Source organism: Sinohyriopsis cumingii, chromosome 1 (assembly GCF_028554795.1).
Source record: "Sinohyriopsis cumingii isolate HCF-2022 chromosome 1, ASM2855479v2, whole genome shotgun sequence".
Lineage (NCBI taxonomy): Eukaryota > Metazoa > Mollusca > Bivalvia > Unionida > Unionidae > Sinohyriopsis > Sinohyriopsis cumingii.
Window position 1 is genome coordinate 75,815,749 of NC_142961.1, and position 17,530 is coordinate 75,833,278.

The window sequence follows — 17,530 nt, forward strand, 5'->3', positions numbered from 1 at the left end:
GCCTGAGACTCAAACCCACACAAACAGCGGTGAAATGGCAGTGATCCGTAACAGTGAGCTCTTTAGGTTAGTCAAGGCCTCCTTAAACTATGTAACAGATATAACAAAACCAAGAAGTTTGATGAAATTGAACAAATAATTTATTTCCCTAGAATACAAAGTGAACATTTAAAAGGAATTTACAGTACTGGTATTGTAAATTAAATCCCAAATAATCCTAAAATCTCCATTAAAGTTCACAAGTATAGTGTTCCAAATTAATTCTGGTATTGAATGTGCTAATGTGCCAATATTCTTGGATGAACTGATGTGCCAACAGTCTTTATGTATCAAAATGATATAATCCAAAATGTCCAAAAACTGAATTCATAATAATCCCAAAATAGTGATCGAGTCCAAAATGTTAATGAGCACTTTGTAATTCCAATGAATAGTTTTTGAAATAAATCATTCTAGAGCATGAACTTAAAGTAGAATTCAAGATTTGTTTATTTGGTCATCTTTGTATATGGACTGTCACCTGACCTATGTTACAACAAAATGCCCTGGACTCCAATGGTAATTTCCAATGGAATTTTTTAACTTCATAAAGAAGGTCAGGTTTATATACTTAAATATAAGAAAACAACCTGACACAAATAAGGCAGAGCATAGAATTTCCAAGGAGACAGTGTCATAAACTCAAATCCAAGTAAACAAATTTAAAAATGATGACATCAGTCAAATAGGCTCAAACTCCTTCCCTCAATAATGGTCATAGGTCAATTACACAGAGAAGGGAGACTATGTAACACCACTATTTGGAATTTTTGGTCAAGTTGCAATTCCAAGTCTATATTTATTCTCAACCATTTAGTTTTCTTTCTAAATTAGAAAAACCTTAAGTTCTGCAATATAGTTAAGTATATTCAACACACACAGCATTCATCGGGTACTATCACAGTATTCATCAAGTACTATTATAGTAATCATCAGGTACTATTACAGTATTCATCAGGTACTATTACTGTAATCAACAGGTGAAATTACATTATTTATCAGGCATTATTATAGTATTCATCGGATACTATTACAGTATTCATCAGGCTCTATTATAGTATTCATCAGGCACTATTATAGTATTCATCAGGCACTATTATAGTATTCATCAGGCATTATTATATTATTCATCAGGCACTATTATAGTATTCATAGGGCAATATTACAGTATTCATCATGCATAGTATTCATCAGGCATTATTATAGTATTCATCAGGCATTCAAGTATTCATCAGGCACTATTACAGTATTCATCAGGCATTATAGTATTCATCAGACCCTTTTACAGTATTAATCAGGCATTATAGTATTCATCAGGCACTATTATAGTATTGATCAGTCATTATTACAGTATTAATCAGGTACTATTACAGTATTCATCAGGTACTATTATAGTATTCATCAGGCACTATTATTTCTTCACATTACTTCATAAGTCATTCTGTTATTATAATGTTTTATTAAAATGAAACAATTATCTCATTAGAATCCAATTGTATCCCCCACTTTATACAATAAAAAAATGCAAAAATATAGCAGCATAAAACAACAATTTAACTGTTATATTCAAACTATACCATGCTGTAAGTATTGCATCAAGAACATCTCAAGCCATGGACTATTGTTTTGCAATTTTGCAAACACAACACATTAATAAGTACATGTGACCTGCCAATCCAAAGATCACAAGTTTAATATGTGAGAAAATAAAAACAAGAACTTTTGACAGTACTGCTTATTAGCACATTTAATTGATGGATGTTGAAAATAACAACAAGTAATTCATTTTCGTATAAGGATAACTTTTGCCAATGATAAGTTTTAATTTGGGAAAGTTCTCTGTCAGCCAGTAATATGAATGACAGCTCTAATGAAGAATAAACTACAGAACAATTGGCCATGTGTTGGATTATTCATGGACAATTGGAGATCTGTGTCATGATCATGTACATCTTCATTTTGTTTGGAAGTGCTCAAGCTCTTTGAGACATAACAGTGTTAAAACAGATATCGATTGTAAAATAACCTAATGTTTTGAACGACCTCAAAAACAGTGCCCATCTGATTAAACAACGTACAAGTTTTCAGCTTCACTGTTTTGTTTGAAATTTATCTTTTTTGTCCTTGAAATATGGCAAGTGTTGCTTTTACTAGTGCAAGGATACGTTACAGGGCAATCTGCATGTGGAATAATGTGTGAATGCATAACTTATCCTCTGATTAGTAATTAGTGCATGAGTCTTCATTTTGATTGCATGTTCATGTCTGACTGCTGTTGTTGTTGTTGTAGGGTTTAACACCATTTTTCACCACACGATAGGCTATACATGGCGGCCAGTATTAATGGTGGAGGAAGAACCCGGGAAAACCCTGGAAAGGACCAACCGACCCACTCATGTCTGACTGCATGTTCATTTTTGATTGCATGTTTAACTGCACGTTCATTTTTGATTGCATGTTCAATTTTGATTGCATATTTATTTTTGATGATATGTTCATGCTTAATTCAAATGGGATTTGTTTCTTCCTTTTGGGGGGAGGGCAAAGTTGGAAGTTTTGACAGAACACATTACAGTTTCTTGCAGTAGTTGTTAAAAGAGTTTGGATTTTTTATGTGTATAACCTGTGTCTGGAACATTTTTTTATGTTAGTTTTTGACAAATATTTTAACACACTTAAGTTTGTACTGCATTTAAAGTCAAATCAGGCAAGTTAACTTTCACAGTAGTTTTATTAATTTCTTATTATTAAAGTGCCAAGCTTTCTTGCCCCAACTGGTGCCCGTAAAACCCTTGCTGACATTAGGCCCAAGTGCAACCATGTGAGTTACAGGGGCAATATAGACTGGATGGTTGGAGTCATAAAAATCATTGGGATGTTTGTTCTTATAACACTGGTCAACAGTGAAATCATTACTGACTTGAAAAGGCCCTAATCTGTAGTATTTTGGTGTGCCGAACACGAATATAACCGTGAAAAATTTGTATTGGCTCTCGTTTTGAAGATATTCATATACCTCATTTTCTATGTTTCACTGTGTAAATTTCTCCAGTAGGACTGCAGCAACATCCGGAATAATGATGTAACATTGCATAATACCATCATGCTCACATCATCCACAGTTGATTGCATCATTTTCTGATGCAATGCAATACTAATGCCATGCGGCTGCTGAAGTAAGTTGACGTCAGCAGTGTACTATACATGTGTAGGCCTATTATACTAATGCCAGGCGGCTGCTGAAGCTGACGTAAGCAGTGTACTATATAAAGCCCAATCAGATAGGTTCAGCATTTAAAATATTTTAGACGTTGTGCGAGACAGTTCAAGCTACTGTTACATAAAACTTATTATTTTATCCATTTACGTACAATAAAGAACAGTAATGCCTCGAAAGTGTGTTAATACCGCGGACAATTTTTGCTATATTTGTGGGGAAGTGACATTTGCCAACCAGAAGAAAAGTATCAATTCTCAAGTGAAGAAGGCATATCATCTTTACTTCGGATGCAAGGTTGGTGACCAAGACAAGCCTTGGGCTCCGCATATATGCTGTGCTACATGTACAACACAGCTTTCACAGTGGTTGAATTGCAAAAGGTCATCAATGCCGTTTGCAGTCCCAATGGTGTGGAGAGAGCCAAGCAACCACCTAAATGACTGTTACTTCTGCTTGGTTCCTCCTCTTTCCGGCGGAATAACGAAGCGAAAGAAGTCGAGAATAGTCTACCCAAACATTCCGTCTGCATTGAGACCAGTTCCACATGGTGAGGGACTTCCTATTCCAGAACCTCCAGCAGAATATTCTCTTGATTCATCTGACGAAGACAAAGGTGAGTCGACCTGTTCTTCTCCTGGTCCATCCGCATGCAGTGATCCAGATTTTCACTGTGGTGCATCATCAACCCCACACAGAATAACACAGGAAGAACTAAATGACCTGATTCGTGATTTGGACTTATCAAAGAACAAGGCAGAATTGCTAGGATCAAGACTCCAACAATGGAATCTTCTAGAAGAAGATGTCACAATTACTGCATATCGAAAGCGCCACCAGCAATTGGAGCCTTTCTTCAGAAAGGAAAGTAATCTGATATTCTGTTCCGATATTGAGGGCCTCATGAATGCTTTAAAAATCACTCATGACCCACAAGAATGGAGACTATTTGTGGACTCTTCGAAACTGAGTCTCAAGGCTGTGCTTTTGCACAATGGAAACATTCTTCCATCTATTCCAGTAGCGTATGCTGTCCACATGAAAGAGACATACGATAACTTAAGGCAGCTACTGAATTCCATTGAGTATAACAAGTACAGCTGGCACCTCTGTGGTGATTTGAAGGTAGTTGCCCTTTTAATGGGACTGCAGCAAGGATATACAAAATACATGTGTTTCTTATGCGAGTGGGATAGCCGAGCAAGGGAAATGCACTACATGAGGAAGGAATGGACTCACAGGCAGAATGTAGCCATTGGAGAGAAGAATATCCAACACCCAGCTCTGGTTGAGGCTCAGAAAATCTTGCTACCACCCCTTCACATCAAACTAGGTTTGATGAAGAACTTCGTGAAAGCCATTGACCGGACTTTGCCAGCATTCCGATACCTGCATGAAAAATTCCCTCGACTCAGCGAAGCAAAGATTAAAGAGGGAGTTTTTGTGGGTCCTCAGATTCGAGAGCTTTTCAAAGATGACCGGTTCAACAACTTGCTGGAAGGTGACGCGAAACAAGCATGGAATGCTTTTCGCCTAGTTTCTACAAACTTCCTCGGAAATGTTAGGGCAGAAAACTATAAGGAACTAGTAGAAGACATGTTGATGAAGTATAAGAAACTTGGCTGCAATATGTCTCTAAAGATTCACTTCCTTCATTCCCATTTGGATTTCTTTCCTAGCAACTGTGGTATTGTTAGTGATGAACACGGCGAACGTTTTCATCAAGATATCGCAACAATGGAACAAAGATACCAGGGAAAATGGTCCACTACAATGCTGGCTGACTACTGCTGGACACTCCTCAGAGATGCTCCCGAACAGCTGTACAAGAGACAGGCGAAGAAATCTAAGATGTAGTCAATGACTTGATTTTTTATAGGTAGGCTATTACAGTTGACCTTTTACTATTGGAATGCATTTCGTTATGTAAACATTAATTTCTTGCAGATTACAAAAAAACTAGAGCCAATTTTGCAATTTGACTGTCATATTCGTGTTCAGCACATAAAAATTGATAAGAATTGACTAATTTTATTTCAGTAACATGACTTTTGTAAAAATTTGTTGTCCAGTGTAACATTTGCAGATAGTTACATGACACCTCTCTGCAAAAATGGGGCTATCCATTGGGGCTCATAGTTGTTTACAATTTACCTATAAATAATATATGTACTATATTATTTCTAGGTAAATTATAAGTAGCAAGACAAGCTCTTCTAGGCTTAGTGTACATCCTTGGTTTTTCATTTCATTTGTTTCTTACATTCTCCCCAGACTTCATCTGTTACTAATTAAACTCTACATAATTTATTCAAATTTTGGTTTAATTTAGCTGTTTTTTGTTTCTCTTAATCCTCCTCATTCCTCACTGCCAAAATATAGTTTTTTATTAAATTTTATTAAAGCATTGGCAGTTGCTTTAAAAAAAAGTAAAAGACAAGGGCTTTTACCTGAAAAAGTAGTTCTTAGCATTTAGACACTCTGAGAGAGACAGCTGGGCTGAGATAACCGGACTGAGATAACTACACTAAGATAAGAAAAGGAAAGTTCGAAAATCAGCTAGATTTTCTGTTGCATGGGTGACAATGTAACTCCTTGACTGGAATTTCCATGTCTCTGCAAATCCCAATCTAAATTTTATTATTCCCACCCATGAGACAGAGAAACATATCTGATTTTGTCAAAAACTACTAGAAAACAATGTTCCAGACACAGGCTACATACATCACTGATAACAAAAATCCTCTCTCAGCAACTACCACAAACTTCATAACAACCAGAAATGTGTTATGTCAAACTTGCTTTTTTCCAACTTTACACTCCCATCCCCTGTCTGCCATAGTCAAATCAAAGAAAGAGGCAATCAAAAATAAAAAATCATGTGCTTATCAATAACAGTGGATTATTTATTGATGCAACACATTATTCCTTGAGCAGATTTCCCTGTAGCACATACTTGCACTAGTAATAGCAACAACTGCCATATATCTATGAAAGAAAATATCCATCTCCCATGAAACTAAACTATGAAGTAGAAAGCACCTCCCATGGTTATCACATGGGTATTACATTTGAAGTCTTTCATACACAAATTGAACTTTACAATCAATATCAATTATAACACCAGCATGTCACAGTTTTCCAAAGAAAATTAGAGTTGTATAGTAGAACCTGTCTTGAAAGACCACCCCTTCTGCCAACAAATACTGGTCTCTCAAGACAGGTGGTCTCTCATAACAGGTCATAAAACTAAATAATCAATGAATCTGTGCATGGAAAATCTGGTCTCTCAAAACAGGTGGTCTCTCATAGCAGTGGTCTCTCAAGACAGGTTTCACTGTATATGATAGTGACTGAGATCTAAATTATCAATGAACATGGTTAATTATTCAACATTTGACTCTCTCTTGGAGTGCTGATGAAAGTTTAAAGCTGTCCTTGTAACAAAATATTTTTGTTATTTTGATATGACATACAGTGACTAAATGTGACAATATCTCAATATATCAAATGTTTTATGTTGTTCTTTTCTCAAGAGAAGATCTAGCATACTGCAAACAGAAAGGTCATGCCATGTCCCTGATTAACATATTTGTATAGTGTGTGGTGTATACAAAACAACAGCTTGTGACTCAAGACCTATTGACCCAGTACATATAATATGTAACAATTCTGTGTGTGTGTGTGTGTGTGTGTGTGTTTGTGTGTGTGTGTGTGTGTGTGTGTGTGTGTGTGTGTGTGTAGCTGCATAAATGGAAGATATCTGGATTTTACCAAAAGAAATTGTTACAATGTCATAAAAGATTATAGAACTGAATGACCTTTAGAAAAATGTGAGGAAATAATATTACCTGATGAACACTATGTTCTGAATGTGCTGAACTATGTCGCAAAAATAAAGACTTTTACCAGAAACTTATATTGAAGTCACAAATTAGGTGTGTAAAGTAATATACATTAGGTTTGCAACTTGATAAGGAAATACCAGTCCAGGGGTTACATTATCAATCTCCTAGCTCAGAGCCTCACTGGGAAACAAAACAAATAACCCCTCAACTGCAATTTATTTGTCTCTGCGCAAACCCCAGAATAAGTCTATTAATCCCATTACTTTACAAATACTGACATCATCAAGTTTTATGACATCACAATGTGCATGCTGCCAAAATTATGTGATGTTAATATGCAGATAATTGATTTACAACATTCTTTCTGACTTACATTTGACATATCTGCATCCAGTTTTAAAAGACAGACTTGGAATACAAATGCAATAACAACTGCCTTTGAAAAAAAACATACTTATAAATAAAATATGTGAATCTGACTAACCAAAGTTTTCTGCTCCAAGTTTCTTGGCCACTTCCAAGCACTTCTTGACCTGAGCTCCTGCATAGGCAAAAATATGTGCATCTGGGTTACTGGCGGCCCCGTTCATGTACCTTTAAAGACGACAATCTCTAAGGCTTTAAAACAGCGATGTGCATATATTTATATATATATATATATACCGGTATATATTATAGACAGACAGACAGAGAGATGTATGGATGGATGGATAGATAGATATATAGATACAACAAACAACAAAAAACCCAGAAACATTATTGAGTACATGGACTTAGAATGCAGAGTCTTTATATTATATAGTCATTTACATTTTATTCAATGGCTGTGCTTCCTGATATGAATAAATTTAATTGCCATTGTTTTATGAAAATGCAAGTAGTGTTTCTGTTAAAATTACCAGAAAGCAAGAATGTAATGCACTTCTTTGGCAAACCTGAGGACCCAGGTTAGTGCATGCATGTGCAAGAGTGATTGGTTTAATTCCTAACTGGATGGTGCCGTCAGGGTTTTCTGGTTCCATCCACCTCAAAAACAACATGACCAAAACATAGCTCATCAAGTGTACATTAAATAAGTTTATGTTACCACAATCTGACAAAATGAAATTACCATTTTGACCTAAGCAAGCAGGGGGAAATGTGTTCGATTATCAGCACAGTTGACAATTAATTTACAGATTAAGAAATAAAGAGCAGAGAAGCTGAGAAATTTATAAAATGTGTAGAATATATTGGAATAATTGTATGTAATTGATTGGTAAAGGCAGGAAATATAAAGCTGGATCGAATACGAAATCCCACAGACCTTGGATTTGCAAACAGGTTTGAGGTTGCCCACAGTAGCTTGACACCAGTTGCCTTTTGCAGTTCCAAAGCCAAATCAGAGATTTCATCCAGATCCTTGTTGGTCTCTTCAAGAGTTTCCCGCTCTGGCGCAATATCTCTGCAAGTGGGAAAGAAGCGAAAATGAGAAAATGAACAGAGATACAAGGTGTCCAAGAGAATGTATTCCTCATTACAAACGGTACACTAGGAAGACAAAATTGAAGAAAATTCTTGTGAATGTGACAAGATGAAAATCTTTTATACTGGATCATATCTGTATAACCTAACAAACAAAACACAACTTTTAGTTCACAGGAAATCAAAACACTATTAACATATCACAGACATTTAGGTCTCATTTTTCTTTGAACCTTAAAATACCTTTTGTACCTGTAGGGTTTATCAATCGGAGATGGGCATAATTGTTATTTCATCAAACTTCTATATCAGTTATTAATTTCAAGGGGCAAATCTGTAGGAAAAATGAGCATGAAACAACTGGAATGTTTCCCTGAAAGTTAGATGGTTAAAAGTATGCCCTTGAAACACTTCAAATGCAGGAATTTCAATGGGCTTCATTCTTTGGACCACCATAGCGGAAACAATCTCGTAGAACCCACACCCCAATGATACTACACATTATTTCTGCTACTGCCATTGATTTGTTCCCGAAACATACCCCCCAAAAACCCCAAAAAACCAACAGACTAGAAAATGATTCAATATGCATTGTAACTTTTGCACATAACCATTCTTCAAATTCTCCATGTTTTTGCAGGGTGGATATAAAATGCAAAAAGGACTCCTTTTCTCAAAAAGGACTTATCTTCTGTGAAAAGGACTGAGTACACTTTTGCTCAATTTCAATCACTATTTCTATTTCACAAATGAAATTATTTTGTGCAGTAACTCATTTTCCATAGTATTTAATATATATCTTTTTTAATATAAATTGTTAAAAATGTGTCTTCTTCGTTAAATGGGACTGGTTTCTCAAAAATGACTAAGCATCAGCAAGCAGGACCCAATACACTTTTATTCTTTTTTTCAATCTATATTTAAATTTCACAAATGAAATTAATTTTTGCATTAACAGTTAATATTTCTCTTTGAAAAGTGGAAAGGTAACAACAAATCAGGGAAGAAGAAAAGGATATGTACATTTCACTGATAATTAAAAAAGAATCATAGTAAAGTTCCGAGTACTCACCTGGAAGAAAGGACAAAAAGAAAGAAAAAGTCACAGAAGAAAACTGTTGAATTTGAATTCAGGTATAATTTATAGACTGGCTATCCACCACCCACCTCAGGTAAGAAGATGGTTCCTGGTTACCCTGGACTGAGCAACTATTTTATACAGGATGTATTGAAAAGAAACACAAAGATGACCTAATGGCTTTACTGTTGATGATTCAGTTATACTGTAATTAGATTTAGAATTGTCTGCTTATTAAAGTTGAAAATGCAGCGAGTGGCTACTGAAAAACCTGAAATGATAGGATCACATTTGTTTCTTCAAGCATACAGCACATCTTGTCAAACTATTTAATCAAACTATGGCACTAAAACACTGCAGTGCTTTAAGAAATTAACGAAATTATTGTAAAACCTTGGGAGCCGTGAGATGACTGTATTACCATCTGGTGTTATAACAAAGCATGTTATGCAGGGTTTCATTGTACCTTTTTTCTCTCAACATTTACTTACTAATGTGTGCATTCCAAATAAATACACTAGATATAATACATCTGTAAAGGGTATGAATACCAGAGAAAAAAATAAAAAATAGTAGAAACCAATATTCAGAATGTCTATAGATGCCTATTCATCCTCCTTTCTACTGTTTTCACTCAATCATGCTTCATTTCTTCTTGTTGATCATTCTTCACTCACTGCTTTGTCCTTATGTAATTTGGCTGTCTGTCTGTCTGTATTGATGACATGCCCATGATATTTTCTCATCGGGAATGTTCCAATATATGGAACAATGGCTTATATTTTTTGGGAGGTACACCATGAATGTCAAACAGTTTTCTGACTAAGATAATGTGCTCTTAAATTGATCTTTACCGGTGTTTGAAGCAATGAGTGGTAGATATGGTGGATTGTAAGAATATAATTTTTACCTGGTTGCAGTTCTATTGCAAAGAATTTACATTTCTTGACCACCTGTTATTTTAAACAATCTTGTCCTTACCTTCCAATCACAGTTTTTACTTTTCCATTCCTTTCAGTATAGTCAGATATTGGGGTTGCTAATAAACAAGGAGTTATTATTAAAAAAAACTATGTAAAATGTAATCAAATAAAATAAATGTACTTCCTTTTAAAAGAAATGCATGGGACTCTATGTAAAATGTAATTTAAAAAAATATATGTACTTCCTTTTCAAAGAAATGCATGGGACTCTATGTAAAATGTAATCAAAAAAAATAAATGTACTTCCTTTTCAAAGAAATGCATGGGACTCTATGTAAAATGTAATCAAACAAAATAAATGTACTTCCTTTTTAAAGAAGTGCATGGGACTATGTAAAAATAAATGTACTTCCTTTTAAAAGAAATGCATGGGACTATGTAAAATGTAATCAAATAAAATAAATGTACTTCCTTTTCAAAGAAATGCATGGGACTCTATGTAAAATGTAATCAAACAAAATAAATGTACTTCCTTTTCAAAGAAATGCATGGCTTTTCTAATGACAATAAGACCATTTAAAATAGATTACAAACAAAATCTGAAAAATGTACAGGACCACTTTAAATTTGGAATAAATGACGATTCTTTTTTTAGTAGGCATTAAAGTTCATTTATTTTGTGGCAAATGAATATCCACCAAAAACACCAAGATTATTTGGTTTGACTGATGAATCTTTGTTTTTAGTATTTTCTAAATAATTTAAAATGTTACCAGGAACATCTGCAAACAACAGACCCCAGAGAGTTCATGTCTCTTTTTCGTGCCGGACGATTTTAGAGTTTACTGTAATACTAAAATTTTTAACAAAACAAATCTTTATATAATACTGATTAAGTTAATATACAAATTAATTTCATTCACGAAATATAAATATTGATTGGAAATGTTAGTAAAAACATAGTGGTTCTTTTTCACAGACGGTAAGTCCCATACACAAAAAGGCCCCATTTTTAACACTTTATATTAAAAAAAGATATAAATATATATTAAATGCTATGTAAAATTAGTTGCTACACAAAATAATTTCATTTGTGGACTCCAAATACTGACTGAAACTGTTAGTAAAAACATACTCAGTCCTTTTCGCAGAAGGCATGACCTTTTCGCACTTTATACCCACCGGTTTTTGCAGTGTATCTACCTGTCGTGGAAGGTCCAGTACTTTATCCCAAGCTTGCTGAAAAACTCGAAAGCAGCTCTCAACCTTCTCTTAGCATTTTCCATGGAGTTTGTCCCATCGTCCCATGGTCGAATCAACGTCGGAAACCCGAAAGGGTCGGCACCTAGGTCATGGACAAAAACAAAAGAATCGTAAATGCTGGAGTGATTAAACAATTATACAGACTACCGCCACCACATCTTCTTATTCTCTTTCTCAGTTCTTCTTGGCTCTGAATTTCTAATCTGTCCTAAATTTCTTCTTTATCAATTCCATTCTTCCTTTCCTCTTTTGTCATCACTTCTTTCACTCCTGATAGTCACAGCATTGGCTTTCAATTACTGAGAGAGAGAGAGACAGAGAGAGAGACAGAGACAGAGAGAGAGAAAGAGACAGAGAGAGAGAGAGAGAGGTGGATGACCTGTTCCACGGAAGGTGTGCCAGAAGCACACTGAGAACCGTAGCCATTCCTCCATAGTTCTACCCATGACTACCTGAAATAAGGAAGGGTAGCGAATGGAGTGATATCTACAATAGCTCATGTGCAAGAATTGTTACATTTCATTTTGTGTTCTACTTTATGGATTTTTAAAAAATACTATTCTCTACATATCTTTTTTACATTTCAAGTTTTTTTTCTCCCACTATTTCAGTCGTTGCTTTTCTTTCAAATTTCTTTTACATTTAATTTCATGTCTTCTTCTTCTTCTTCTTAATAATAATAATAATAATAATAATAATAATAATAATAATAATAATAAATAAGGTTATGATAAGATATGAAATATTTAATAACTTTTCCTTTAAGATATTCATAATGAGATCTTTAACGGGACTTACATGGTTAAATGTTTCGGAGTACTAAACTCGTACAAGCTTTCGCATTTTAAACATACTCAAGCAAACAGAAAAAGTGTGAGTAAGTGTTTATTTTATTTTATAACAAAATGAGAGACATTACGTTTCCATTGGAGGTGAAGATGTCCACAATAATTCTGTCTGATTAAGAATTACTACAATTATTTTATCAAAATAAGACGTAAATTAAGGAAACATGATTATATAGTCAGCCATGTAAAGTGATCTAATCAGCCAGCTTATTTCTTTCCTTTCTTTTTCTTACATCCAGTTGGCTTCCACTACCAGCCAAACGAGAATTGCCGCCTTCGTTTCTGAGGGCACATTTTATCATTCTGTCCTGGTCGAATATAATGATTTATTAATATGAATTAATGGATGCGTTTTATGTTGATTACAATTTACGTCACAATTTTCTTAAAATATTTCTTAAATTGCAAGTCTCCAAGCCAAAAGAATTTTTTTTTTATTGTGTATTCCCTTTTCTTTCTTTCTTTCTCTTTCTTTCTATTGTACCAGTTAGTTACACTGCAAACCTAAAATAGAATCGACACCACTATTTTTGAGGACACATTAAGTTTACTCCATCAGTAAAATAATGAACGTATCAATCATACCACAATTGACTCATCATTTGAGTTATTTAATTAATGTCTGCTTGTTTGCGAACATTTCTCTAAATCGACTTACAGACCCATCAGAACCAGAAAGTGTTTCCCTGTGGCCCGTAGGTCTATGAAAATCAAGTCTTATAGATGTTGTTTTATTAAAATTTTGGGTGGTGGTGGGGATTTTTTAAATATGGCTTTGGCATGAAAGATAATAATCTTTGTTAGGGCTCTAATCGACAAAATACCGAATTCCAAGTTAACTTTTGCAGACCAACGATCTAGACCACTAAGCTACGAACGTTTAAAATGAACAGGGAAGATGTACTCGTGTTCTTGCTGTACAAAGAGTGTGCATTTCATTCTGCACCATCCTCTGATTCCAAAGCTTCTAAAAAAAAGTATTCTTTGTCAAGTAAGGAACAGTTTGTATAATGGGAAAAGAAGATTAAACTACATTTTTCTGCCATCTTTGAAATCGTCTCGAGACTGGTAATGAAAATGCTGATCATGATGATAGTGGCAGCAGTGACGACGACGACGATAACGGTAATGACGATGATTACAGTGCTCTAGTTTATGTATGTTTGATCGTGATCAGTCTTTGACGTAGTCATCTTTATTATGTTACTTTCATCTGTCTGGGTCAAATATTATTTATAAAATCTATTTTGTTACTGTTGCTTTTATTTAGTTTTTGGGAAATCAGCAGCTGAGAGATCTTTTTCCGCTTAAAGTAGTGCACATAGCAGTGACAATCGAGAATAGTTAGTAATTTAAGTAAAACAAACTACCCGGAATAAACATCAAAACTTCCTGGATCCACTCCAGCAATTGTAGCATCAAATATACAAATATAAAACGTTTTAACAGAAGACCCCCCCCCCCCCCAACCATTTTCACCTTTTGTGAGAAACTACTTTTAGTATGCTCACCTCAGTAGGATTATAGTGCTTGAACACCAATGTTTCGGCAGGACCAGCATCGGATCTGAAGGCGATTTTTCCGATATCTAAATAAAGAAAGAGAGAGAGAAAGGTCTTTTGTGAAAATCTGAAAGAAATTCGGTCCGTTGACATATAAAAGTCCTATGCGGAGTTGGCTTGCACAGTTTCATTTCGTATGCTCAGTCTGGGTTTCGTGCCCTATTGGTCACCACTGTTTACTTGTAATAAGTTTGTTTCGGACCAAACTGTCAACAAAAATAGAACACTTGCACATTTACTGAAGCAGATCAATTTGTCAAGAAATATAGAACACTTGCACATTTACTGGAGCAGATCAATTTGTCAATAAATATAGAACACTTGCCATTTACTGGAACAGATACATTTTTCAATACATATAGAACACTTGCACATTTACTGGAGCAGATACATTTTTCAATACATATAGAACACTTGCACATTTACTGGAGCAGATTAATTTGTCAATAAATATAGAACACTTGGATATTTACTGGAGCAGATACATTTTTCAATACATATAGAACACTTGCACATTTACTGGAGCAGATCAATTTGTCAATAAATATAGAACACTTGCACATTTACTGGAGCAGATACATTTTTCAATAAATATAGAACACTTGCACATTTACTGAATCAAACAGATTGAAAAGCCAGTCTACTCAACGATTACGACGTTCAGCTCTACTTTTGACTACTCTCCAGTAGCCACTGTAAACATTATCACCCAGAAATAAATTCGGACTAAAGTGATCTTGGTTCCCTTTCGAACTAAATTTTTGTTTTGCAGCTTTTATCTTTACATGTCAGCTTTAAATGATTTAATATTGAAATGTAGCCTTAAATTGGTTCTATATATCCAGTATTGTGCCGACGTATTGTGACTATCTACCCACCCACGTATCTACTGTGACAGCCATGCAATGCATAAAATAAAATAGAGAATTCTTTTCTATCGTAACAAAGACGAGTTAACAAGTCGATAATAAATCGATTAATTCTATTTTTGTTTGAAGTTTAACAATAACTGTCTTTAAAATCTGCTTCAAAAGCTTTTATTGTCCACACCAGAAATCAGAGTGGCACCAGGTGGCCAGTGGTTTTAGGCGCTCGCTTTTGCAGATCCTCAACATCTCGCCTTTGCGTGGGTTCGAGTCTCATGTCATGCTGAGCCTATCATGTCCTGAAAAAAATGGCGTTAAACCCAAAACAACAGCAACAACAAAATCAAGTCAGATATTACTGTTTGAAAGTCACGTGCTCTGAGTAACCTTGGAGTAACGCCACACAGTACATAATTCAACGTCAATAACTATCTTGATTGACGACAAGCGAGGCCTCACATGAACTGCATGCAGTCCGCAGCAAGTATCTTGATCACTACTGTCCGCTCATCTAATACCAGTTCACATGTACAATACACAATTGACCTGTTGAGGGTAACGTATCACACTATAAAATGTATAATACGGAAAGTCTACCATTGATTAAATAAATTATTTTCATTTCCAACTGCTTGGCCACAAAAGGCCTTCTGAGAAATGATAGGTCTAGCATGGAAGAATCTGAACACAAACACAATTACTTAACTCATATTAGTAAATCATAAAATATAGGTCATAGTGACCTTTTGTTTTTTAAGGGCATGGTAGTAACAGATACGTATAATTATTACGTTGCATGATTGATACATAAAGAGCATCCAACAAATGCATTTTAACATTTGAACCAAGACACTGAGTATGAAAAATTTAGGTCACAGCGACTTCTTTTGACAAAAAGGCTCTATACCTTATGATGATGCATCCACTCACAAAGTTTCTCAATTTGAGATAGGACAATATGTATATAACGTGCCAAAAACTTGCCTGGTCATGATTAAAATGCAGAAGCCTCTGCATTTTCACCCACTCGACGAAACCTTTATTTGCGTTATGGTACGATGCGATACATACAATATACAGTTTGACGACTGTAACATAATAGAGCTTGAGAAACAAATGTAAATAAATGTAAACAACAAAATAAAAGTATGTGATTTATAGGTCCCACTGACCTACATTTGTGAGAAGGGTGTATTATTCATCAAGCTGCATTCCTCACTAAGTTTCATGATGCCACGTATAACAGTATTATAAAGTGTGAAAGAAACATGAGCTAAACGAAAAACCGTAACTAAGAAGGTACAACTAATGTTGTTGTTGTAGGGTTTAACGCCATTTTTTCAGCACAATATTGGCTATACATGGCGGCCAGTATAAATAGTGGAGGAAGAACCCGAGAAAACCCTGGAAAGAACCATCGACCCACTAGAAGCTACTGACAAACTTTCTCATGTACCCACATTGGCCCAGCCCCGAGACTCGAACCCACGCAGACAGAGGTGAGATGGTAGTGATCCGTAACGATGAGCACTTTAGACCACTCGCCCCCCCCCCCCTCCGCCCGGGTCGGTTGTAGTTACAGGTTTCTTTTCCTCCACCAGTTATTCTGGCCTCCACGTGTAGCCTATCGTGTGCTGAAAAAATGGCGTTAAACCCACAACTAATGAACATGTTGGTTTCAATTTATTATCTTCTGCAAGACCTAACAGGACCCGATATATATAAGGGTCCATTTTCTTTCCAGCGAACTGTCTTATGATGTTTAGTATGACTCCCTGTCTGCTCCATAACCTTTAAATAAAAATGCCCTTCTTTCAAGCTGTAACATTGTTAAACACGATATTAAAGTTTTAAAAATATTTATTAATTTTCTTTGGTCATATTCATCGCACTGATGTTAGTACAATATACAACGGGCATTTGTCACAGTTCGGGTGATAGGGTTCATTAATGGTACTTTGCCCAAGCCGTTTTACTTACGTACACCAGCCATGATACGTATATTCTCCATCTCATCGATGAAAAATGGGAATGTTTTTTAAAATTATGACGAAATCTTTCGCACGTGCGATTATCGCACAAAGGGATACCATGCTAATAAATGTACTAAAAATATACAACTATCAAAACATCCAAACTTAAATTGACACAAATGTCTTACAAACTGTATGATGTTCTTGTAAAACGAATGTCGTGCTTTACATTACACATGTAGTTAATTTTATAAATGGGAACAGTCAATCGAGAGAATCTGCCCCCCCCCCCCCCCTTTAATTCAAGTCACGCTTTACTTTACTAGCGAGGTATTCCTTGGTGTACAGAAAGGGTTAAAACTAGCAGAACAGTTGCAAAGCTAACCAAATATCTTTGCAACGCTATCAGATTATCCCTACAACGCTAGATAATGTTGATACAGTGGCAA

At 35.2% G+C, this 17,530-nt stretch overlaps 2 protein-coding genes across 2 annotated transcripts in view; both read right to left on the bottom strand.

Moving 5' to 3' along the window:
• The window catches only part of LOC149807144 (uncharacterized), a 58,411-nt gene that overhangs the window by 39,807 nt on the left and 1,074 nt on the right, over positions 1–17,530 (bottom strand). Inside the window, exons 2-6 of the mRNA XM_089962715.1 lie at positions 14,192–14,268; positions 12,212–12,284; positions 11,773–11,914; positions 8,411–8,548; positions 7,589–7,698 (exon numbers count right to left, since the gene is read on the bottom strand). Of these exons, the coding sequence (XP_089818841.1) occupies positions 7,589–7,698; positions 8,411–8,548; positions 11,773–11,914; positions 12,212–12,284; positions 14,192–14,268 (540 nt within the window). The remainder of the gene's footprint in view (positions 1–7,588; positions 7,699–8,410; positions 8,549–11,772; positions 11,915–12,211; positions 12,285–14,191; positions 14,269–17,530) is intronic.
• The window catches only part of LOC149807145 (uncharacterized), an 80,999-nt gene that overhangs the window by 39,387 nt on the left and 24,082 nt on the right, over positions 1–17,530 (bottom strand). The gene's annotated exons all lie outside the window — the stretch shown is intronic.